Below are 25,649 nucleotides of genomic sequence, written 5' to 3' on the forward strand. Positions count from 1 at the left end.
TATCTATTGCTGAAAACAGAATTAAAAGTCGTAGAAGAAAGTAGAGTAACATTTAAAAAGTCTTATTATGTACTAGCGGGGAAACCGCGTGAAAAGTTTTTCACAGATCGATAATACATTACGAGTAAGTTATTCTTAATGTTATTCTAGGTATAAATAATAATACTGTAAATTTTTATCAAAGTCCGTTCAGTAGTTTTTCGTGAAAGAGTAACAAATACCTACATCCGAATATCCTTAAAAAGTTTCGCATTTATAAATTAGTAGGATTAGTGTCTTTGAGTCAACTAATAATGTCTCTAAAGTCTTAATTCTTCGAGGAAGATTAAGCGATACTTTGTGAATTCGCTAAATGTACAAACTTAAAAATTGAAACTGCTTCATTCGTCGAAATAGTTCTCTTCACTGCTCCGAACTTTCACAGTTCTGGACGGATTTAGATAAGTCAAACTTAGATGAAGTACGTACTATTACGGGGTTTACGTAACTAACTTTGACACTTTGTAACTCTTACAACATCTTATTTATTTACATTAACAGTCTGTTGGTTCTTACGATAGCCACTTGGTAAGTTGGCTTGCCTACAAAGTTAATAGTTTGAATCCAGCCAGAGGTAAATGCTAATAATTATATGAAAGACACTACCGTTAATAAGCGGAATATTAATTTTTAGAATAGAATAGAATTGTATTACTTTATTATCACTTCATAACAATATCCGTATGATTATCATATTATTACCGATGTTATTTATCCGATAATTATTTTAAGTATAGTTTAATACGAGTCGATTGATTTTACGTTTACATTAATCTGCTTTTAAATTTTACGCCGTAAATTGACCCCAAAAATAAATTCACAGCAAAGCGGTGAATGAAATGGCGGCTTAAATCGTAAGAGTAATTTTATGAAAGAAAAACGTAATTAGCCTGCTAGTCGTAATGACATGGACCAACGGACAGCTATCGTTATCAGGGGCGAGCTTTTTATATTCCACAAAGAGACCTTAATTACTTTAATAGAGCTCAGGCGAGATGATTCGTGATAATTCTGAGGTAATTATTCCAGTTAGTTTATATTTATGACTTGAGGTTTTATTATTTAGTGATGTGTCATAAAATGAAAAGAAACAAAATTAATTTAAAAAAACCCTTCTAAACACTGAAAATATGGATGTGTATATCCAACATTATCGTGTAAAACATTTGGTAGGAAACAAACAAGGATTATTTTTTCAAAATGCTAAAAAAATCAGGTACGCAGGTAGTTAATAACAGTAATAATGTCTAAAAGTAAAATATTAAACAAAAACACGAATATTGTGCCCAAATACTTAATAAATAGTATATTAAGTAAAACTTTTTCGCTTTTACGAGTAGTTTAATAACAATTGAATTTCCAATAAGTATTGATGATTGAATTCCACTTATTTCCACATTTCATTCAGTGGAAGTGTAAATGTGAAGTTATAGCATAATTAAATGACTTAATGAGCCTCGTCCTGGTTTTACGGCGCCACAAATGGCTGGTCTGGACACCTACCGTTAATCTTGTTTGTACGCAAACTGAACCGAAGGGAAGATACGTGTATTTTATTGGGACAGGTAGGTTTTATGGAACAACTCTATAGGTACACTTGACGTGAGGCAAAACTTTAATTACTATCCGTTCGCTTTAAGTTTGCCGCTGGCGATATGACGTCACTCGAAGGGAAGCGTCTATAACTTTAACAAACTATTATTTTAAATATTTTTTATTTATTATTATTGGTAAAAAATGTGCATTTGCGTAAAATAAGACACATTAATTGCGTTTAATCGCGGTTGGAATAGGGGACGCGCATTCCACGGACCGGCAAACTTAGCGCGAACGGGTAGTATGTAAGTACTATGAGCTATACAAGATAATTATAAGGAATAATTCTACTGAGATATGTTAACAAAATTCATAATCGGACAAAACCACCTTTGACTGGAAAAATCAGTCAAAAGTGATATTGAACAAGGCCATTAGTCAAAACGGTTTTGACCGATTATGAGTTTCGAATGTACCTAAGAGATACCTAATAAGGAATTTTAGTGTGACAGTACAGTAGCCTAACGGTTCAATATCGCGGTCTGACTCTACAGCTACACCCTTTATAACAAGGTTAAGCTGAGGAATTGTTGAGAATATTAGTATTTTATTTCACTGATGTTGTTTTAAAAATAATTATTATTTCTTGTTTTGGAAAAAAGATGTGTAGAGGTTTTAATTTCTATTTATTCGCTGTTCAATGACTCTACAATTACCAGAATGACTCGATAAGACTATTTAATTAACTAATAATGACTTCATGGAAAAGTGCCATGCTTGGTTAATCCATCGCTTTGAACTAATTACTTGATTAAACTACAATACCGAATTATAATAATTTATTACGTGGAAATTATTCGTTAACAATAAGCATTAATTAGAATGGTAAATTTTGTTTATATTAATAGCACCAAACAACACTTTATTGTTGGAATTCTAAACTAATACACGTATTGTTAGAAACGATATTCATCTGGGAATTGTGGTATTATTAAACTGCGTACAAAAGCCACTTGAGTAACTTTTAATTGGCTTTTTGGCCCTACAAGTGTCTCTACAGAGGTGTTAAATAAACAGCAAATTAATATATTATATAATTTATATGATTGTTCTGTGCCAATTTTATAGCGAAATGTCTTAATTGGAACGATAATTTAATTAATAATGATAAGTGATAATTAATAACATCAAAATTCGGTAGTCTGACTTTGATAATTAGATTTATTCCAACGTGTCGCTGATTGGGTTTGATAAATCGAACAATCCGAAGGTTTAATTTATTTCGGGGAGCTTGATAAGGGAAAGTTCGCTTATTGGGGGTCCGTAGGCAGAGACAAAACCCTGACTCAATAACTTTGACTTTGAAGTTCCGACTATGCGGTCAGGAGTTCTTTATTGTTTCGGTTACGACAAGAATTTAGTCGGGAAATCCATTATTCTGATTAGTAAGGTTTTGTTATCTAATTTGCTCGTGTTATTACAAACGACTTTGTGTTTGGGACCCTTATTCATTGGTATCTCTATCTTTGATATTATCTGCAGAGATCTTAGATATTCTGACAAGATTAAATACATCCGTGATTTTTATATTGCCCCACTTAAAGTACTTAAATCTATTTCCTATCAAATTAAACACAGATATTTTCGCTGTTTTTTTTTAACAATATGTTGTGAATGGTCTGTATTAAAACTGACAATACGACTTTAGCTATTCGACGTAAAAAATAGACAAACCTGGTTCACATTTTCTGGAATACAATAAGATTTCATTGCGCAAAATAGGTAATCCATGTGCCTAACAAACACGCCGCCATGTTATTACCATTCGAATGGTGTCTCAAAAGGCTTCCCTTTGCAACCTCATGGTATTGTTTGTTCGTTACATAACCCTATCCTATTTTGATTTCTGAACTTTACGGCTAAGAAAATAATTGCTGACGGCCTTATTAAAATTACAAAGGCAGAAACAACAATGTTTCTGATCTAACTCGAACTAAAACATCCAAACTCATGATCCCTATTCCACAAAGGGTGAATTTTGGCCGAGAAAATAAATTTTCGATAATCTTTGAACATATTTGGGTACCTGACTGCCTATTATCATATTTTCCGAAGTTTCCACCGTTCCCATAACTGAACGCCGAGAAAACATTCGAGTCGCTCTTTATATTGCTTTAAGCATAAATTCTACAAAATTAAACTTTTGCTTTTATCTCCTCCTTAATATTTCGTTAAGCATGTGAACACTCAAACGTTTGTCATATCAAAGAAAATTACTTTTTGTAGATATGAAATTACAGTGTTGCAAATTCCTAAGCTTGTTTATGTGGGTAAATGCTTAATATTTGTATTCATGTAATATGTTTTGGCAGGTCTCTTGAGTAGTAGGCACATTAAAATAATACCTTTTCTTTGGATCTACTTATTCGTGTGGAATCCATTAATTCATGTAAAAAACTGAAGAGATGCGCACTCAAGTTTTTTATGTGATAAAATGAACTCTCGGGATTTGTGATTTTCCGGGAAATTGCTCCTTAATTTTCAAGTCACATTAAGAATGATTGACTTAATTTTTTTCTTGTTTTATTGCTCAAAAAATTGGGGAATTAAATACTCTTATGTAGGTAGGTCTTTTTCATCATTTATTAGTCACTTAAAATTAGAATTTTATCATTTTTACCTCATAGCAAACAGTAAAAACAAGTAAATCGCTTATTTACCTATTTTATATCAAAGGAAAATCTATTGAAAATTAGGTATCTTATGCCCGTTTTCACCATCAATCCCCAATTTTTAAGTGACCTCTATGAAAACAAAATGCCTGTTATGTGTTACCATAGGGGTCACTTAAAAATTAGGGATTGATGGTGAAATGGGCATTAGTGATCTAAATCAGAAAAATCTTTGACACAGGTTAAGATCTTCCGAGAACATTAAGATCGACGCCTCAACATTCTTTTGTTTGTTCCAGGTATCGCGTTTCCCGGTGTTATGATACCGCGAGTGACAATCGAGTGAGTTCGTGAGTTCGAGTGATTCCCGACGGCCGCGGCAGACTCCCGCACCGATGAGGCTTGTGAACCATGAGTGGCTGGTGCTGCATCGTGATCATCATGTCCACCATCAGCACGGGGGTACTGTCGCCGGCGCCGATGAAAGCTGAGGTCAAGGAAACTTACGGTGAGTGGTTTTACATGCGAAAATTGTATTACCTATTAACCCTTCAAGTATCAGAGACACAATGGAAATCAATTATTGGTGCCGCGGAGACTTCTACCACTTAGGCTTAGGGTTCCCCGAGTATTAATTTTAGATATACCTATATGTTGTTAGTATGAATGTGAAGTGCCCTATGTCAGCTAAACAGGGCCCCAAAGTTAAGGGGTTAAATAAATAAGGTTTCGAAAAATGGAAAGAACAGGCCATTAGAACCTTGAAGGGTTTTGGTAACATTATTTAATTATCTAAACAGCGCTGATACTTAGGCAGACATAATTTTATCCTAGAGACATTTTCCACTCAACCAGTCAAACGGGTCAATGAATAGAATGAGTTATTGAAATATTGCGAAAATAATGAAGGCTGTTTACTTACTATTGAGATGTCGTAATCAGTATCTAGTTCAAAGTTAAATATTACTTATTTGTACATCCCAATATTTTCTGTCCCAATAGATTTTCCGATCCATCGGAATCAAAATAGCCATTCAGAACTCTAAAAACTTTCCCCTCTTTTCTCCAGTCATAAATACGGTAATATTGAACTTATTTCTTTTGCCCACAGACCGTCACTACTGGTACACTCAAGCCCAGGAAACCCTACAAAAGCGGCTGCAATACGCCGCGGACAAAAACCCGATTGCGAAGTAAGTAACGCCAAGACTTTCCGTGTTAAATCTTTTGTCATAATAATTGAGAGTGCGGGTCTATTATCTTTTACGTCCGATCTCGAGATTTGGCACGGATTCTTCTTTCTTTTGACTTTTACACACTCATTTCTTTTAATGGGAACAATAGGGAATTAGTTTCGATAGAGAGTAATTATCGGGTCTGTACTTGTTGCATTAGTTTGATGGATAGACCGACGAATCAGCAAAACTTTAGGTACCTACATTATCGAAATAAAGATTTAAAAATAGCAAATGAGAGTGAGTTACTGTACCGTACATTGAAGGTGCGGCGGAGTGAACCTAGTTAGTCTGTTAGCAGTTCCATAGAATAATTCTGAGAATGCTTGACAACTTTTGAGAAATTCTATGTTACATGTTAATTAGACATATTTTAGCGTGGAGCATCGTTTCAAAGAGCCTTGTGTCTGTGCAGAAACTTCCCGGGGGCAATGAACGAATGTTTTCCGTTTCCCAGTATAGTGAAAGCTACAGCAGAAAATATAACATACGAGTAGCGTTTAACCCTAATATAAATTGAAGCTATACTTCGTGCTAGGTGCGATTCGTTCGTGGAAAGAATACTAATCGCATTCCGGCCAGCGGTTGTCGACAAGATTAGAGACGCTGTGCTTTGTAAGACAAGGGATCGTAGATTGCGGTCTCAATAGGACAAATTACAGGATAGGTTTTATTACAAGAGCATGAGATTCAGGATCGTGAGGTCCTTATGATTAAATTATAATTATAACTCCATTCTAAGTCAAACCTAACTGTTGATTTATTTTTGTTGTCAAAGGTACTAAAATATAATTTTATAGTCTACACTAGCTTTCCGCCCGCGGCTTCGCCCGCGTGGAATTTTGTGTCACAGAAAGACTTTATCGCGCGCGTCCCTATTTCAAAAAACGGGATAAAAACTATCCTATGACCTTTTCCGGAACTCAAACAATCTCTATGCCAAATTTCATCAAAATCGGTTCAGTGGTTTAGGCGTGAAAGCAAGACAGACAGACAGAGTTACTTTCGCATTCATAATATTAGTATAGATTGCTTGAATTACTTATTGCGTTTTTGAGGCCACAAATTATATTAATTATACTGTGTTATTTGGGAAAAGTGGTCCCTTGTAATGATCGGTTTATGGTGTAAGTTAACTACCCAATCGGGAATCAATCAACGTCCATTTCCCGGTGGTAATAGGGGGAAATAACATGGGGTGTGACGTAATCCGTTATACCACATTAACTCCCTAAAATGTATCCGGAAGAAAGCCAAAGGGCTAGCCACTTGACGACTTCGTGATTGGACTCTGACTTTGGGAATAAAAGTGATTGTAGCTAATGATACTTTTCAATTTATACTCTTTTGCTCGACTGTACTTTTTGTAAAAATGTCTTAATTGAAAAGACAAGGAGTCAGAAATACGAGTTCTCTTGCAATTCTTCACAAACAAATTGCGACTCTTTTTGAATATGTGTAAGTTTTTTTCATGAGTTAGTTTAGTTTATATATACCTACGATTTATTGAAAATTTAATTATATTAATTGGTAATTATATTATGTTATAAATATCAATCATTTCGATCTTAATTAGATAACTAAGTAACGTTAATAACGAAAAAATCGAAACTTGTTTTTCGTTAAGTCGTATCTAAGAAGGTCAATTTATTTCTTTAGTTATTAAATGTCAGCAGGCGTTAGAAAATGAGTGAGAGAATGTTGATCTTAATGTATTATTTCATAGAGTCTTCTTCCAATTACACGGAACATGTTAAACATTGATACAAGTTTGGGCTAATCATTAACAAACAGGGGAGGGTCGACCCTGTGAGGGTTGGCACACAAATTACCAACCAAATTGTTCAACAAGGTACCAATTTCAGAATTTATTAAAGTCAAGTGCGTCCGTTTTGTCCACGTTTCATTTGAAACGGGGGCCGATTGTCTGGATATTCTACGACTGTCTCTGTCCCTGGAAATGATGTTTCAAGTCGTTAATTTGTTTGAATTAAGTCGGGTGATAATAGCTTACATTTATTAAAAGAGGCAATTCGTTTTAATATTACGATCTTATTCTGTAAAATTCAAATCATCTTATTCTCGAAATAGCTGACAATAATGTTTTGGGTGATGTCTACGTTGGACTTTAATACACGAGTAAATTATTATAAAAATTGCCGTATTAATTTAATTAGAAGTCTACATCTTGATAGAGATTATACATTTTGATAATTACAAGCTACTTATTTTGACTTAGTTACATTACAGTCACAAAGTTCCTAAGCTTCCAGAGCTAACCGACCTAAAATATCATCCAAAAATGGCCACATAAAACGTAAGTAAGTTGATATGAGATTTCGTGAGCGATATTAATAATCCGATTTAGTTTCGACCTTTTCTAAATAAGATAATTAAACAGCGTAGGTGTATTACATACTAATAGTTTATGGGCAACAAGCATTACGATTAAAATGGCTGTCTTTATTATATTCCTGACTAGCATTCCGCCCGCGGCTTCGCCCGCGTGGAATTTTGTCTATCACAGAAAAACAATATCGCGCGCGTATTTGCTCACCGTTTAGCAAAATCAGCTCAATCGGCCCAGCCGTTCTCGAGTTATAATCAGACTAACGAACATCAATTCATTTTTATTTATATATATAGAAGATAGAAGATTTCATAATTGTATTCGGTTCTGTAATTTTTCACCTTAATTTCAACTTTTTAAGAACAATGCAATAATGAAGATGTTCCGCTTGTTTCCGAGATATTTTGTTTAAAATAGCTTTTAAATTCACCTTCATAAAGTTGAAAACTGTCGAGTTGTTGTAACGGTTGGTAATTTCACGAGAAACCAATAAAGCTATATAAGAACTCCTGTTTCGCAAAGTTTGCTCATACATTTGCTGTATCTACTTATCTTCTATCTGAGACTAATTAACGGAGGGTATTTATTCACTCTGCTTATTTTGGTCTATTAATACACTTTTGAAAAAGAACAGTTGACTTAGCATCGAATATTTATTTATGTCTAAGCGACTACGTGGGAGATAAGTTCTTTTTGATATTTATAAATAGGTATTGTAGCTGTTGGCTGATGGGGCAGCAAGGTTTTGGAGTGGAGGCCTCGTACCGGAAAGCGCAGCGTAGAGGACGTCCACCCACAAGGTGGACCGACGAACTCATAAAGGTAGCGGGAAGACGCCACCAACCGACCATTGTGGAAATGATTGGGGGAAGCCTGTGTTCAGCAGTGGATCATCATCATCATCATCACTTTTGAGCCATAAGTGATGATGATGATGATGATTGTAGCTGTAGTTGTCAACTTTCTTACATCGTATAGTTTCATCTGTGGTCTCGTAAACCAACACAAACATTATAAATCTCGTCTTATTTCTCTGGTACTGGACAGATCAATAACAATGTTTCTCTACAGGAACATAATCCTGGTGGTAGGAGACGGGATGAGCCTGACAACAGCCACCGCAGCCAGGATCCTGCGTGGCCAGCGACGAGGGCAGACTGGAGAAGATACAGACCTCGTCTGGGACACCTTCCCGGCTGTTGCTTTAGCTAAGGTAAGCAGTTTTTTAAGGTTAATGGGAATTTATATCCCTCCTCTATTTTCCGCAACTGCAGCTCCTGTAAAGATTTTCAATTTTTAATTTAGGGTTGATTTGTCCTGGGACTCACAACAAAATTCAGAAGACTAAATGAAGAGTTTTATAATAATATCGATTTTTACGGTTGACCATGACTTCTCTTAAAATGTATTTGACAAAGCCTACAGGATTTTTTTAAGGGGTTTGTGGAAAATGAACGAAAAACAAACATGACAAGTTAATAGAGCGGAATGAATTATGATACTCATAGAATAGAAGATATTAATGACACACAAAAAACCATTTGGGCAGCTTCTGAAGTTGTAATAAGTTTTATTATGCTATAGATAGTCTGATGTACTTTATGTAGGTGGTAGGAGAATACAATAATTTACTATTGTAACTTATTTTCTAGTTGTTACTTGACAATAAAACTAGTAAAAACAAGAAACAAACGATTTGTCAAATGCTGTCTTCGCTTCGAAGACCGAGCTACGGTTGTTTACCTAAAAACAAAGCTGAAGAAGACGTTTTACTCACTTCGTTCTTATAGAGTAGTATATGAAATGTTCTCTTGCTTTTTATATTACCTTGTTTTGTTCAGAGCATTATCATAGCGTTCTTTGATATGGTAAAAGCGGTTTATCTCCCTTAAGTTGCTGAAACTCGAGTGTTGACGCAATTCGTAAACAAGCCGAAACTTTGAATTCGACACTTGAACCAGTTTGCACATTTTATTAGAAAGCTGGATTATAAATTATTCATAATTTTAAACGAACCGACCAGAAGGCGAATAACTTATGTAGGATCATGACAAACAAGTCAAATCATTGTTCAGAAAATTATGTTAAAATGAAGTTGTTTTGCGGGCTCCCAACGTTTGAAAGTTCGTTTTAATTAACTTTCAAGTTCAGCCAGTGTTTGCAATTTGAATATTAGATTTCATCGCGATCATCAGGGTAATTGTTTTTGATTTCTATGAAAATGTTATTCTCATCTAAATTGAACATTGAAGCAATTAAGACTTAGATTCCGTGCGAACATTTTTTGAACTTTGACCTCAAAGCTCTCAATTTTTGAACGGCGTTATCTCAGAAAATGAAAGGTAGGTACATACATTTGAAACTGATAAAAGAATCGAGAATTTATATGAATCCAGTCCGCGGATTCAAGATAGAGCAATAAAAATGGGGAACTACCGTGGAATAGCGAAGTAGGCCGTATTTTAGAGGTGGAACGATTGATGAAACATTATTTGTCGAGGGCGGTCGTTTCTCAAGCCCCGATAGGTTGCTTATAATATTTTCAACCGAAGAACTTGTGGATCTAAGTTACGATCGCGTGTTCGGACGAAAATAATATCTTTATAAATAGCAATCATTCTACACGATTGGATCGAGGAGTTGGTAAATCGTATATTGAAGTGCTGAATAGAATCTTAGAACGTGAAATTGATTTGGTTTGAATTGAAACTGTAAGCTTAATTTCTGTAGTTCACACCATTTAGGGGCCGTATTCAGTAATGGATTGGTGCTTATTATAGCACCTACCTACCCATTACCCTACTTGACATTGAGACAATGACCCAATGTCACATTTAGTAGGTTGTTGACAGAAATTAGGTGTTAATTTATCACACCTATTTGATTGCAGTTAATTATTAAATTATGTGTGTATTTGTGCTGTAGACTGTATTGTACCTGCGTATTTCAATTAAGCCGTTTTGGTGTGAACCGTAACAAAGCCTGAATATTCTCCACAATGAAAGTTGTATTTAAGATCTGTGAGGATTATTTAGTACGGCTTTATAATAAGTACAGCTTATTGCTTTGGGACACAGATTTAATTTGACTGGAATTTATTATCACGGAAAACATGACTAAGTAATTTACTCTTAACGATGAATAGACGTAGAATCAGATAGAGATTTATAATTTCCAAGGACAAAGTGTTAGGTATTTCATTTTTACTTTTCCTATTTGCAGTTTTCGACCTCCCTAACACTTATGTGATACAGGCATTGAGTATAGCGTAGTTGAGTATACTGTATACAGAAAGATTATGAAGGCTACTGACAACGCCACTCTTGTAGCGGAGTTTTGGGCTGACACTGTGTAGGTTTGTTGTCGACAAGAAGTATAGCGTGACGTGATATCGAGGCAAAGTTTTAACCCCTGAGTGTAGAATATGAAGACTTCAATTATTTTACCCAACAGACATACAACATTGACGCCCAGACCGGCGAGTCTTCGGCCTGCGCCACAGCACTTCTATGCGGCGTAAAGGCACGATACGAGACGCTAGGCCTGGACGCTGGTGGCAGGTTCAACATCTGCTCCTCCACCCTCAACTCGAAGGTCACTTCCCTCATCGACTGGGTCCACGAGGCTGGTAAGTTCTTCATAATTACAGCGTTTTTTCTCCCAAATGATTTCGAGGAAACCTGCTCAAAAACAGTTGATACATTTTTTACCTAATTTACGATTTGAACGAATTTACTTCGAGGAAAAGTATTGTGTCATGTTCTTAATTGCTTAAATGTTAATCAGCATTATTAATATTTTTACTTCAAAGAAAAAAGGACCTTAATAGAATCATGTTGTTTCTCAATTTACCTACTTGTCCCTTATTTTCAAAACACAGAATTCATAAATGAACATTTGGACCTCGGAACCTAAGGGTTAGAGCGTAGGCTTCTATTAACGCAATTTAAAGAAACGAAATAAAACCTGAAAAGTATGTCGCATCCCATGATTTATTTAGATTTGCTTACCTATTGTTATTTTTTTTGCAAAAACAAGTTTTGGTGGGAACATTGACCAATTGACCAGCCGTTAATTATGTGACCTATTTCTACTAAAAGCAAAGCTTGCAAGTAATACGCTTGTAACTTTTCATACATTATTTAGTTAATACGGAACCTTCGGACCTATTAAATTTTTACTCAAAGCCGGGATAATCTCGTCTGACAGCTGATTATTATTTTACCTGACGCGAACAGAAACAAAAATTTAATGAAGTTCCTAGAATCAGTCACAATTTAACGAAAATCTTGTAAATTAAGCAAACATTATTTGCCATTTTCATTTTCATCACGTTTAAGGAATTGTAACACTTCGTATAACAAGCGTTATTTACATCATTTTGGATCTATTGTTTGAGTTGTGTTTACCTATCGTGGTTTTGTAATAGAAGAAAATTTGCACTTACGAGTATTTAGGTATTTACTTTTCATTAAACATGTCATGTCATTCAGTAAACATGTCTGTCTATCTACCAAACAAGTGTACTGTAGAAGTTATGTCTACCTTTTATTTAATAAAAAATACTCAATGTTTTAAAAAAAACTAAGGTAAATATGGCGGATTTTCTACTGTAAAACAAGGCCCAAAAACAATTTTTACGCGTAACTTGGAAAACTTAGATTTACTTTAACTTTATGTATACCTTACTTATCTTAACACCCATATTCGAGCGAGAGTATGTAACAAGGGAATTGTCGGTGTAACCTCTGTTGTTACAAATCCGAACTAAACGTGGTTTGACAAGCGCGGGTTTGTAATACTCGTCTTGCGTATTCGTGACACGTGACGTTGATAGGCGCTCTCAGATGCTCGTGGTCTCGTGGCGAACCACCACAATTAGTAAGTGAAGTTTTACCTTTCACTTATGTATAGTAAAGTTCAATTAATAATACCACGTCTGGGAAGTTTGCACGTTTAATTTACCGGCACTGTTCCTTTGTGGAGCTAGGAAGCCTTAAATAGTCAAGGACAACTTAAATTTAAGTTAAGTTATATTTCTGGCCCCGTTTGGTGAAAACAATAACAGTTAATTTAAATTGACGACCGACGTGTCGTAAATGATTAAGCTCAGTCGTTAATGTGATTTAAAGCATAATCGATTATTGTTATTTATAGACATTATTGATTTCTGATCAGTTATTGGATCATAAAGCACATATTGTCTTGTAATATTGATAATACTGATCATGATTGGGTTTTCCTATCTTATAGTTCCAAAATTCCTTACACCGACGAAAATTACCATGCTCAGGTATACTTGTATAATTAGCTCAACCTAAGCAGGTTAGGGTAACCTAGCATTATTATTAAAATAGCAGTTCTAAATTCCATCCATTTAACCTGGAAGGATTAACTTTAGCATATGCACTCTAATGCGAGAACGCTGGGTTACTAGGGGATGTGGGTAAGCACCTCTTTAGCAACTTTTAAGTACTTCTAACCTAATTCTAACGCGGAATAGATGGAATTGTTTGGCCAGACTGCACTAAAGTGGGTTATAACCATCGACGTTACATGCAAATTCCCTTTGAATGTTTCAAAATGAGTAAAACGGTTTTAAAAGTTCTCAGTCTAGTTACAGAATTCGTTTCAAACGTAAATTTTCAAGAATTAACCGCGCTCGCATTCGAAAACCTGTTTAAGCTCCTTTTAGAATGATAAGAAGATGACTTATTCATGAGAGATAGAGACGCTTTTGAAGTCACATTACAAGTCTTAAGTAAAATGAACCTACCAACTATTATTATGACTTATCTAATCATGTAAAATATTACAGATATCATGCGTTCATGACCGACATAATCTGATGGTGAAAAATGGATGAGACAAATAATTACGCAAAAGGACGTTCGCTTTACGAGAAAAGCGTCTGTATCAAGAAGGCTTTGTTTTTTTCACGCCAGTTTCCATCAATCATGAAGTCATTAGGTTCTGATTAGCGATGTTCCATTTTGTTGAAATGATTTAAGGGTTAATCTCATTTTCCTAATTCGAAGCTCAAGCCCTTTTCAAAGTCAAAGTAAAAAGTCAAAAATGTCTTTATTTGTATAGACTATTTAAATAGTACTTACAAATCGTCAAATATTTTGCTCTTAAGGAGCCTCTACATATCTCATAATCTTTTTACCCTACCAGTGTCGTTATACATTATTCGATTTTTCTATGAATAGGTAAGTCCAGCGGCATAGTGACCACAGCACGGATCACTCACGCCACCCCAGCGGCGCTGTATGCGCACGCGCCGTCCCGCTACTGGGAGGACGACAGCCGGGTCCCGCCGACTGTGAGGAAGGACTGCAAGGACATAGCCATGCAGTTGGTGGAGAATGAACCTGGGAGGAACATTAATGTGAGTAAATAATATAAAAAGGGAAGGCATTATAGGCAAGTCCAGCGGCATAGTGACCACAGCACGGATCACTCACGCCACCCCACCCGCTACTGGGAGGACGACAGCCGGTTCCCGCCGACTGTGAGGAAGGACTGCAAGGACATCGCCATGCAGCTGGTGGAGAATGAGCCTGGGAGAAACATTAATGTGAGTACATTATCCTGTATAATGTCACTTTATGGTAACTTATTAGTAATTGGTAATTTGTGCTTTAAGTAGGGATCAGACAAAAAGGATTCTACAACGCAAATTCAATGAACAGCTTTCCCCAAGAGAAAGAAGTTCAAAGGTAGTTCACAAAATTAAATATTCAACAACTTATAACCAAACAGGATACTACCAAAATATTTAGCACCTACATTTAATAAAAAATAAATGGATTAACTGTTTCAACAAATAACATTTCCAAATCATGTGTGGTTCAGATAGGAATTTGAAAATTGTTGGCGCCGCGCCTCTGAAATTCAAATATTGATATTTAACAGTATCTAAATTTAAATACTTTTTAAAAATTGTCAAAACCCTATATTTTGTATGGCAAACGCAAACTATGACGTCTGTATTTATTACCAGTTTTTTATTGCTTTGAAAGTTACTCAAAATCTTAGTGTGTGTCTAGATGATGTGTAAAACTACAGTCTGTAGTTCAGACGAAACCAATTGACTAGAATATATTCCTAGTTTAATAAAGTGCAGCTTAATATGTTAAAATGGTCTATGACCATATTGCCCATATTGCCCATTTTTGTGAATAATCGCTTAATGAATAAATCCCGCCATTTCTATCTAGAATTCATATATTCAAATGCACTTTCAAAATCTAAAACTTTTTCCATATTCAGAGCTTCGATATGGATCGGAGCCTTTGCCAAAATGCTAATGAAAACTTTCAGATGTAAACGTCATGTGAAATGAATATTCTGATTCCTGTTCGGGAAAGATTTATTCCACATTCGTAAATTTTACAGCCCTTTTACAATATAATTGGAAAAGGCGTGTTCAAGCCGATTACTTATACAATGTATTAAGGATCCCTTCATTATAACTTGAAATTAATAACTGATAATATTAGTGTTTTGAAGCTAAACTATACTCGTACTAAAACTCGTTCATCATTACAACCCGTTTCTATTAGCGCGGATGATACTACAGTATAATAATAGTAATATCCAAGATAATAATAACTGACAATACGTTAAATTTTGTATACAAGAGAAAATCTTATATCTGAAGCGTTAGATTTATAAATGGATGTAGGTATGAATATTTAATTATGATGTTGAACTGGCAAAATGTTTCCGTTGTCATTTTCACAGCTCAATGACACGCAAATTGCAGGTAAAAATGTCACGGAACGTAAAAAGACGCCATTACGGGGACATGAAAGCATTAGGATGACGCAATAAAATGTACCTTGTTTGTGATTAAATTGAATTGTCCCCTGAATTTTGTAGAGTTCGCCAATTTCCTGTATTTGTTTTAGGTTATAATGGGGGGTGGGAGACGGCACTTCCTGCCGACGGTGACCCCTGATCCCGAGCACAAGAATCGGGAAGGCAGGAGATTGGATGGAAGGAACCTGGCCGAGGATTGGGCACGGGAAAAGAAGAGACGGCGCCTACGGGCCCAGTACATACACTCCAGGGAGCAGCTAGCGAAATTGGATCCAAGATCCGTCGATTACTTGTTAGGTAAGTTAAATTTTAAGTTCGGTTTTCCTGGTGTGTTTACTTTGCGAAGTATTACAACTTACATGATCAATATTAGACTTGGTTGAGTGTTGTATGGTACTTTTATATCGGCAATTGAACCCGTTTCTGACATGATACAACATCGTATTAATAACATTTGAGTTCATTTAAACAAGACCGAATTTTATTTTATTGATTGAAATTCAATTTGTGCGACAAGTTTTCTCTATAGGCAATTAATAATTATGAAACTGATTTGAAAAGAAGTCGGTTAAATAGCTCTTCCCTTTTCAAATAAGAATCAAATTAAAATAAATTATTTAATGTTAAACATGTGTCAAGTATAAGGTTTGACAGATGTACCTACATGTTTTTGACAACTTCTATGTACGAATAGGTATTGAAACTTGACGGTGATGCTAGATACTAGGCTATAGGCATTTTAAGATCAAGTAATATGTATGTACACGATGGCTACAGTAATTCCTAAATAGTTAATTACTTTTACTTCCTAGATAGGTTCGATTTTATGTGTTTATTTGTTAACCAATACGCAACAGTTTAAAGAAACCCCAACAGTAAGAATAATCTTAAACAAAATGATAACTTTGCGCTTTGTCTAAATACTGTTATTAAACATTATGTACCTATACTTACTCGTAGTATAGAGCTTCAAAACTGAATGAGGCTAGGAGGGAGACAATTAAATCCGTTTATGTCACACACAGCTTAAAAGAACGAGATTGGCTCACAAGTCAACTTCGTACGGTATACTCCTTTGAATCCAATATCTGCAATAATTATTTATAATATTTTTTAATAATAACTATTTCACTAGTAGAAAGCTACATTACATTTTTCAGAGTGACGTAGGCTACACTGACTGAGACAGACCAAAACAGCGGGCAAAGCCGCAGGCACAAGCTAGTCAAGTAATAAAGAAGTCACAATGTGCCGATCGCCTGAATTTAGCCGTTCCGGATTTCAAAGTATTCACGTAAATAAACGAGAACAAAAACATTTCTTCTGCCTCCAAAGCGTAAATCTTCCCGTTTCTATTCGATTTGTGAAATATTTATTACATCCACCTGGCCTACATTTTGCTCGTATTGTGATACCGCCGCTGCTTTGTAATCCCTTTGAATCCTTTTTAATCTCTACCGGCCTACGCAGAATTTGCATTGTAAATAGGGTATGGAATACCGGAATAAGTTTTATACCGGTATTGATACCGGTATTGAAATTTCAATTACCGGTATACCGAAATTTCGGTATTTTTTCGGTATTTCTTGAGATACTGCTATTTACTGTTTAAATGTTTCCAAGAACGATTAGTAAGTCTCGTTTGCGAAAAGTTATTAATAGGCCAGTAGAATAAGACGTGAAAATTAATCAAATCGGAAATAATTCCTAAAGGTTTTGTTTTCATAGCTTCATTTGTTGCTCATTAAGACTATCCTAAGTTTTTGACTTCGACGGAGGTGTGGTGGGCCCCCCCGAAAGGGGCATTTTTCCGGTTTTATGGTTATACCGTATAAATAAAGGACTTGCAGTATAGAAAATTGATCTTCATGGCAGGTGAAGGGCATTTAATCCTGCATTGAATAAGACGAAATGCTTATCTTCGACAAAGTAAAAAATATGCGTATAATTAAACGCAGTCGTGCAGTAGGGTGCAAGGAAGAGGAGCAGCCATAGTAGATAACACAGAGTCGTTCAAGAGAGTGCTGGGAAGAGTTTCAGCAACCGTAGTTAAGGATCGGCTGGGAACAAGGATAGGCAAATCCAACTCGTGTGGCTTGACAGGGATACGCTGGTTAAGACGACCCTTTTCAAGATTTGGGAGCCGTGTGGTGACGAGCCATTGGGCGTAGAGAAGGTCATTAATTAATACGTATATTTTCGTGCTTATTAAGATGCTCGTGCTCGCTTCAATGATATCAGCAGAACTGACTTGACTCAATCGATTATTGAAATCGATATGATGATTCGAATCATTATCATCTGAATCAATATTAAAAATAAGTATAAAAATAAAAAGAGATGGTGTAAAACCTATCAATGACTTTCCATTAGTTGAAAAACTGCCGATATTGCAAAATTAGATCACTTTTTTCGAAAAACCGAAATACCGGTATTTTCCCCTTAAATACCGGTATCAAAATACCGAAAATTTTGACCGGTATACCGGTATACCGGTATTTCGGTATACCGGTATCCATGCCCTAATTGTAAATAATGAGGATTTGCAGTTTAGGTACATTTCTGAGCATTTAGTATCGAATTGTTAAACGTTCAGATGTTAAGTGGCGATTTCGTAATCACTTCCATAAAATGAGTGATTAATTGACTGTCTAGTCTAGATATATAAAATTTTCTGTATTCGGGTTTTTAGTTTACTCAAATGAAATAAGATAAGTTGTTTTGTATAAAATGTTAACTACATTTATTAAAATAAGCTCTTAAGAATCGCCCTGAAATATTTTTTTCCCGTTTCAAACCTTTAGGTATCACGTATTCAAGACGACCCGTAAGTAGTTGGGTTGTGACTGGAACTTCGAAAACGCTGGTTAAATTTAAATCATTTATTCCATCAAAAATCTCTTTAAGTTTTTCAAAGTGTGATTTTCTTGCGAAAGTTTTCAAGCTTGTCCGTTTTATGGACGTCATTTTTAAGAAACTTGGACGTGAATGGGCGTCACGAACGAACGAAAGTTCAATATTTCGTTAAAAGTTTTAGTGATTGGGTATTCAGGTCGCTCATGTGCATCCATGCTATATGCTACCTATTGTAATATTTGGTACCTATTTCACTCATGCCACTTAAGACCAGGCGCGTGTCGTTAATGGCGTCTTACATGAATTATATACCGTGTTTCAGAGTATATACAGTTAAATAAACTGTCTGTTGCGTTGTAGGCATTTAATTCAAAACAGCTGGGTGCAGTATTGAGAACAAAACACATGCTAAATGTGACGAATTTGTACAGCATACGGCACATTAGACCACACATTTTTATGGCAAAATAGAATCCATTTGATGACTCGAACATTACAAACATGTAAGCAGATTTAACCAGATAGTATTCTATCAATTTGCAGGTAAACTGTTTGCAGGTTTGTTGGTGTTTAGTTAATGTAACAGTCTGAGAGTTTCAAGGAGAGTTCTGCAATTTACATGCTTGCGAAATTCGCATCCAGTCAATGTGTGTGACGTAGTCGGGAGAACGGGACTCAAGTGGTATTGAGGAGTACTCTCGTACCACGAAACCCAAATAGTTTCATGTTTTAGGAAACTAAGGAATAACAAACTATCTTTGTAATAATACTGCGATAGCATCCTAGAAGTGACTTGACGTCTACTGCATGTAGTGATGATAGCAGTAAAAAAAGAGTAAGGGAAATGAAAAAAATCCGTCATCCGGATTAACATTATCTACCCTTTTCTGTATGAACAGTACTAGCTGTGTATAATGATGATTTTGCTAAGAAGAGTGGATTTTCAACAACAGAGACAAGACATATTATCCGGCAAAATAAACCAACGCCAGAAGAACACTATTGTTGGCGGGCTACAACGATTACTCAACGACACTCAGCTCGACTGCAGTGAACGTTCTCGCACCGCAAAAACTTACGGATGAGTTTGTATCGTCATTGTAAATAAACCTTATACCAAGTATTTGTTTCTATCCGAGGGAAATAAACATTCTATTTTCTGAACAACTTTCTGGAAAATTCTGGTTTTCCAATACCGGATAAAAACTATTCAAATAAATACGTAGGGTTGCGTGTGATTAAGGGCCCACGCATGCCATGTTTTTTTCAGTGGCCCTCGACGGCTGTTGCGCTGCAAAATGGATTGCTTTACTGCATAGTTACTTCCATAGCTATACCACCGCGCACACGGTGGCATGGCGTAACAATTACATGAGATGCGTGTCGGACGGTGCGCTTGAAAAATCCGCGGTGTGCATGGGCCCTTATTTTTGTTTAGGTATTAACTATACATAATATTTTTTCAGACGAAAAATTACAATGATATTAATTTAATAACGCCTTGGCATTAGCCAAGGCGTTATTAAATTAATTTCCTAATTAATAATAACCCAAATTACGTAACGCGTTGTTCATTAGTAAAATAATATGGGGAAATTAATTTTATTTCGTATTTAAATTATGAAATATTAAAAAGACATCATTTATTTATTGGATTATCATATCATTTACGTGCGATACAAACCAAACATAATAAAAAAAACAAAATGAAAATAAAATCTTCATAGGTATTCTTAGTTCGAATAGGCTTAGGCCGAGTTGCACCTACTTACTTTGGCCGTATCTTTGACAATAACCGGTGCTTTTTGTATGGAGTTTGTCAGATTTTTGACGTTTGTCAACCAAAGTAAGATGGTGCAACTCAACCTTAAAGTTTTAGCCAAACCAACGCTTGCAGATCGCGTCGGCGATGGCGATCACTGTGCATGCATAGGCCAATGACATGGCGCGTCCTGTCATTGGTCGCACGTCCTGTCATTGTCCTGTGATCGCCATCGCGATGCGATATGCACGCGTTGGTTTGGCCGAAGCTTTAACGTTCACCTTCTTCAGGTATATTCGAGTACTCCCACATGGAGTTCAACGCGGAGCGGGGCGCGGTGGCGGATGCGGAGGAGGGCGCGGCGGCGGGCTCCGCGGTCAAGGCCGATGACCCTTCGCTGGCTGACATGACCAGAGCCGCGCTGTCTATCCTGTTGAAGAACGACAAAGGATTTTTCTTACTTATTGAAGGTTAGATCTATGATTAAGGTTTATGAATTTGATTGAGAACAATTTATAGCCTAATAACGCTGTCACCGTTGGCTGCCGATTTGACGTTCAATCCTTCCCTGGCTGACATGACCAGTGTGCCTACCATGAGTTTACGTTAGGTGTGCTCGCTAGCGACTGCGTAAAAAAATGACATTTAAATGTATGACATATTGTGCAGCGCCCCTAGTGGCTACTTTCAAGAAATAAAATCTTCATAGAATTTTTTGACGTATTCGCTAGCGAGCTCACCTAACGTAAACTCATGGTAGGCACACAGCCCCCTTAGACAAAACGCACTTTTTGATCGATTCGAAAATCGAATCCGTCAAAACTCCATACAAAAAAGGGGCTTTTCGACCACTTTTCGACTGGTTTGCGATTATAATTTGCACTTTGTCTAGACCCACAGAGCCGCCTTTTGAAGAACGACAAAGGATTTTTTTACTTATAGAAGGTTAGCTCTATGATCAAGGAGGTTTGCTCCAGCTAGACTATAAGTAAATTTAACGTTGTCACGGTTGGACCGATTTGAGGTTCGACTCCTCCTGGCTGACATGACCAGAGCCGCGCTGTCTATACTGTTGAAGAACGACAAAGGATTTATTCTTACTTATATGTAGAAGGTTAGCTCTATATAAAATTTCATTTCAATTCCATCAACTGCTTTCCCGTAGATTTTCACATTGACCGCATCAAAGTGCTACGCTTCTCGCGACCTTCACCAGATCGTCAGTCAGATTAAGAAACTGCTGTATCATCCTGATAGAGTTTCAGGCAATATTAGCTGACGTACTGCCGGTTCGAGGTTCGGCAGGTCGTCCGACCTGTACTAGACTATTGTAGTAGGTACCTAACCCACTCGATCCTAATACAAGAAGCATACAATTTTAACAGTATAATTCCTAAAAAAATATATGAAGAATAATATCATCACTTACCTATGAGTTACTAACCTTCTCGTGGATATTGTGAAAGGCAACTAAGGAAGACCAACGTAAGGAGGAGTGAAGGACAAACATATCCATTTACCAGTGGAAATTAAATGACCGGATGATGATGAAATTGATATTATTTGACGATGTTGAGTTATTAAACTGATAATTAATGTTGCCGCAATGTGTACAAGCAATTTGTATCAGTGGCTTATCTAAAGCACTCAAACGCTTGCAATTTCAAATAATCACTCTAGATTAATTTAACGATCGACCATCAGTCACGCAAAATGGCCACGTTATGCGTACAAAAAAGCAATATACTCTCACCTCTGTTACAACATTGAATACATAATGCTAAAAATAGCTGATAAAACATATTTCCTTACTGTTATAAATCTTCGGTTATTACAATGTTAACATTTCCCGTATTCATTTATGCGTACATCTTTAGAATGGTAATATTTTATTTTTTGGCGAATGATAACTACACACTTACTTTTCGCAGAGTATTATTTCCTCATGTTATATTCATACAATGAATTCGTTTTATGGGATCATTTTGTCTTTTTACATGTTTTTTGATGTCTTTTTATCATAAATGCCTAATTCGTAACCGACTTCAAGCAGGTAGGAAACAATATGAAAATTTTATCTCTCATACCTATTTTTGTCTTTATCTGTTATCTGTGTTCACCTTGAAAATCTGTCTCTACAGTTAATAATATCTGTAAAGGATATTAATATTTAAGTACATAGTTATGTATAAGATAGGTAATACAGTTCCTTCTTTAAACAAACAAGAAAGAATCACCATTATTTTAAATTGTTCAATATGTCGCTTTAGGGGGTCGAATAGACCATGCACACCACTACAACAATCCGTACCGGGCTCTTGACGAGACACTGGAACTGGAGACAGCGTTACTGGCAGCATTGGAGCGGGTAAACCCTGCGGAGACCCTCATCGTGGTCACAGCTGACCACGGACACGTCATGACCTTCGGCGGCCAGGCCACCCCAAGGGGACACCCTGTTTTAGGTAAACATTTTATATCAAGGTAACCTACTTCAGCAGATTAAAGTGATTTTATTAATATTACATTGGCAGTTTATCTAAACCTTTTTAGATACTCATTTAACGTTCCGGGCTGAGGCAAATGAAAGAGCTCAACCTTCATAATTTTGATCAAAAAAGCTGAATCTCGTTTATTTAGACTAAATATTAGAGTAACGATATCGTAAGCACTTTAAGGATGATTTTGTTTGGATTCGGTTGAGCTTGCTTTTACCTGTTTCTATAGGGATTTAAATTTATTTTATTTGGTTCGAACCCTTTGCATAGAACAAAAACGTTTATTAACGTAAATTTTAGGTCACGTAGTAGACTTATTCCGTGAAGCACTTTACGGAATTATGTTTGGTTTTACTTAGAGCCCGACAAAAAGGTATAACGTTGTGATCAGGGAGGTCAAGTGTTAATTTGTTTATAGGTGCGGACACAGTGGTGTCTGATATTGACGGACTTCGGTATACGACTTTGTTGTATGGAACGGGACCAGGGCACTCCGAGCCAAGAGCGTTGCCTCTGAACGCAACTGCATCGAACACAGTCCAAGCTGATGCAGTCCACGCGGCAGCAGTTCCAAGGCAATGGGCCACCCACGGCGGGGAGGATGTGCCGATTTATGCCTTAGGTATGTGCAGTAAAATTTAAGTTTGCTTATACATTATAGTTTCGCAAGACCACAGCTTATTTACAGTAGAAAATGATAAGCTGACCATTTTTACTTTTAAGTATCCTCCAATTAATTTCTTTCAATTTAAGTAGTTACTTTCTAATACATATGCGTGCTTTATTTGTGTTAATTAATTTTAACTTTAAATACTATTTACTTTGATTAAAATAACTTTAGCCAGTGAACATACTTTACAGTACTTTACACTATTTGTATTTGTTGTATGTTTTATATCCAATAAACTAAATTAACTAACAGCAGCTAGGTTTATTTTAACCCCGTTGTTTGTATAGGTCCAATGGCAACGACCCTGTTCGCGGGAGTCGTGGAACAGAGCTACATCCCACACGCCATAGCGTACGCAGCGTGTCTAGCTCACCAGGCGCGTAGGTGTCAAGAGAAAGTGAACCTTACTCAGCCACCGGTAAGTACTAAATTATGCTAGCAAACATTGTAGGTGTTAACTAGAATTGTAAAAAGTAGAAGGGAGAGTATTTTAAAGTAATTTCGATTTATTCTATCACAGGTAAAGATCCCAAGTTGCGTACCACCTGAAGTTAGCAGCGTGTCCGCTGCAGAAGAGTCAAAAAACGATGCTACCGGTCGCCGTATCGTAGTTGCGTCAAGCGTGATGTCAGACGAGCGAGCACCGCGGTCAACCGCTCCGCTCACCGCTCAGCTTATCACGCAGAGCTACCTTATTTCAGGCCTCCTATGTTCGTTACTACATTTCAATGTTTGGTTTGTAATCAAGTGACCCATCGGCTTAATTAATTAGATTTTTTCGTACTAACATAGTTGTCATCCAAATGCGTTGATTTTTTTTAAATCATCCAAATGTGTCTTCGTTGTTTTCGTTGTATTTTAAATCATCCACATGCGTCTGGCATTGAAAGCTGTGTTAGTGCACCGTCGAAGTTTTGTACAGGGAATGAAATTGATACCAAACACTAAGTGAATGTAAATAATGTCTTGTAAATATAAATAAAACATGATGATTCGATTTCGACTTCTTATTTGTACTTTATTAACCCTAGTTTCACTGAGTCAAATAGCAGTTACAATACCATAAAAATTCAGTGCAAGTATACATTGGGATAAGTAGCAAGAGATCCTTTCGTAACAGTATATAGAGACAATGGTAGGAAGGAAACAGTGTAGATTAAATTTTATGGTAGACCCAGGTGTGGGTAGGCAGCGAAATAGGAAGGCGAGCAGTAAATGCAAAGTGACTTCGCGAAATACGCTGCAATTATACTTGGTTAATCTATAGGTTGCGGGAACTTCCAAAACATTGGTTTAACGCTGTTCCTGTGCTGCATAGAAACTGGGAATCTGGATGCGGTAAGTCTGAATTATGCTAATAATTATTTTTTAAGTCATACAACGGTAAGTAATAAGACTTAGTACCTATAGCTATGAGTATCTCCCGACCTACAACATCGTGAAATTGTGGTCTTAGTACCTACTTATGTGGCAAAATCTATGAAAAAAACATTGGTTTATTAAATTATTTTACATCCTGACCGGTTGAAAATATTCGGAATAAGTTATCTGTTCAGTAAACTTAGAATTTTATTTAAGTGCCTAAATGGAGACAGAATTATTTTAATTTATTAATAAATAATCTTATTGAAACGGAAACGTAGAGCAGCTTAAAAATACCGGATCGAGTCGAGAATTTTGTTATTCAGACAATCCGCTGATAAATAATTTACAGCCCAATCTCAAGAATAATTTACTGCGAAATCGCTTGAATAAAGAAATCGGATTGTATACAATTGATCTCAGTAGGACTTTATTTCAACCGGCATAGAGTCAACGTCAAAATTACTTTATTTGCATGGAATATTAAATAGTCCAAATATTAAAGTACCTATCCTACTATTATAAATCTGAAAGTTTGGATGTCTGGATGTCTGGATGTCTGGATGTTTGTTAGTCTTTCACGCAAAAACTACTGAACGGATTTTGTTGAAACTTTACAGTATTATTGTTTGTAATCCAAATTAACATATAAGCTATAATTTATGGCGACTACACTAAATTTCACGCGGGTGAAGCCGCGGGCAAAAGCTAGTATCTCATAATTATGAGACATGTAAAGGCTTCATTAGAGCAAAACATAAAAGGTTTTTTATTTGTTTATAATTTTTTTTTTACTTTAATATTTTGACTATTTAATATTCCATGCAAATAAAGGAATTTTG

General features: G+C 36.1%; 1 protein-coding gene across 1 annotated transcript; it reads left to right on the forward strand.

Moving 5' to 3' along the window:
• Window positions 1-4,603: 4,603 nt before the first annotated feature.
• LOC114356329 (alkaline phosphatase) lies at window positions 4,604-24,424 on the forward strand. Its single transcript, XM_028309436.1, has 11 exons — window positions 4,604-4,755; window positions 5,359-5,440; window positions 8,904-9,045; window positions 11,286-11,460; window positions 14,045-14,223; window positions 15,749-15,956; window positions 20,568-20,747; window positions 22,548-22,742; window positions 23,194-23,397; window positions 23,733-23,863; window positions 23,966-24,424. Exons 1-11 carry the CDS (start codon window positions 4,659-4,661, stop codon window positions 24,194-24,196), a joined length of 1,824 nt encoding a protein of 607 aa, XP_028165237.1. The 5' UTR covers window positions 4,604-4,658; the 3' UTR covers window positions 24,197-24,424.
• Window positions 24,425-25,649: the final 1,225 nt, after the last annotated feature.

This window comes from Ostrinia furnacalis, unplaced genomic scaffold, assembly GCF_004193835.3.
Source record: "Ostrinia furnacalis isolate ACB-3 unplaced genomic scaffold, ASM419383v2 OfSCF2780, whole genome shotgun sequence".
NCBI classification, from domain to species: Eukaryota; Metazoa; Arthropoda; class Insecta; order Lepidoptera; family Crambidae; genus Ostrinia; species Ostrinia furnacalis.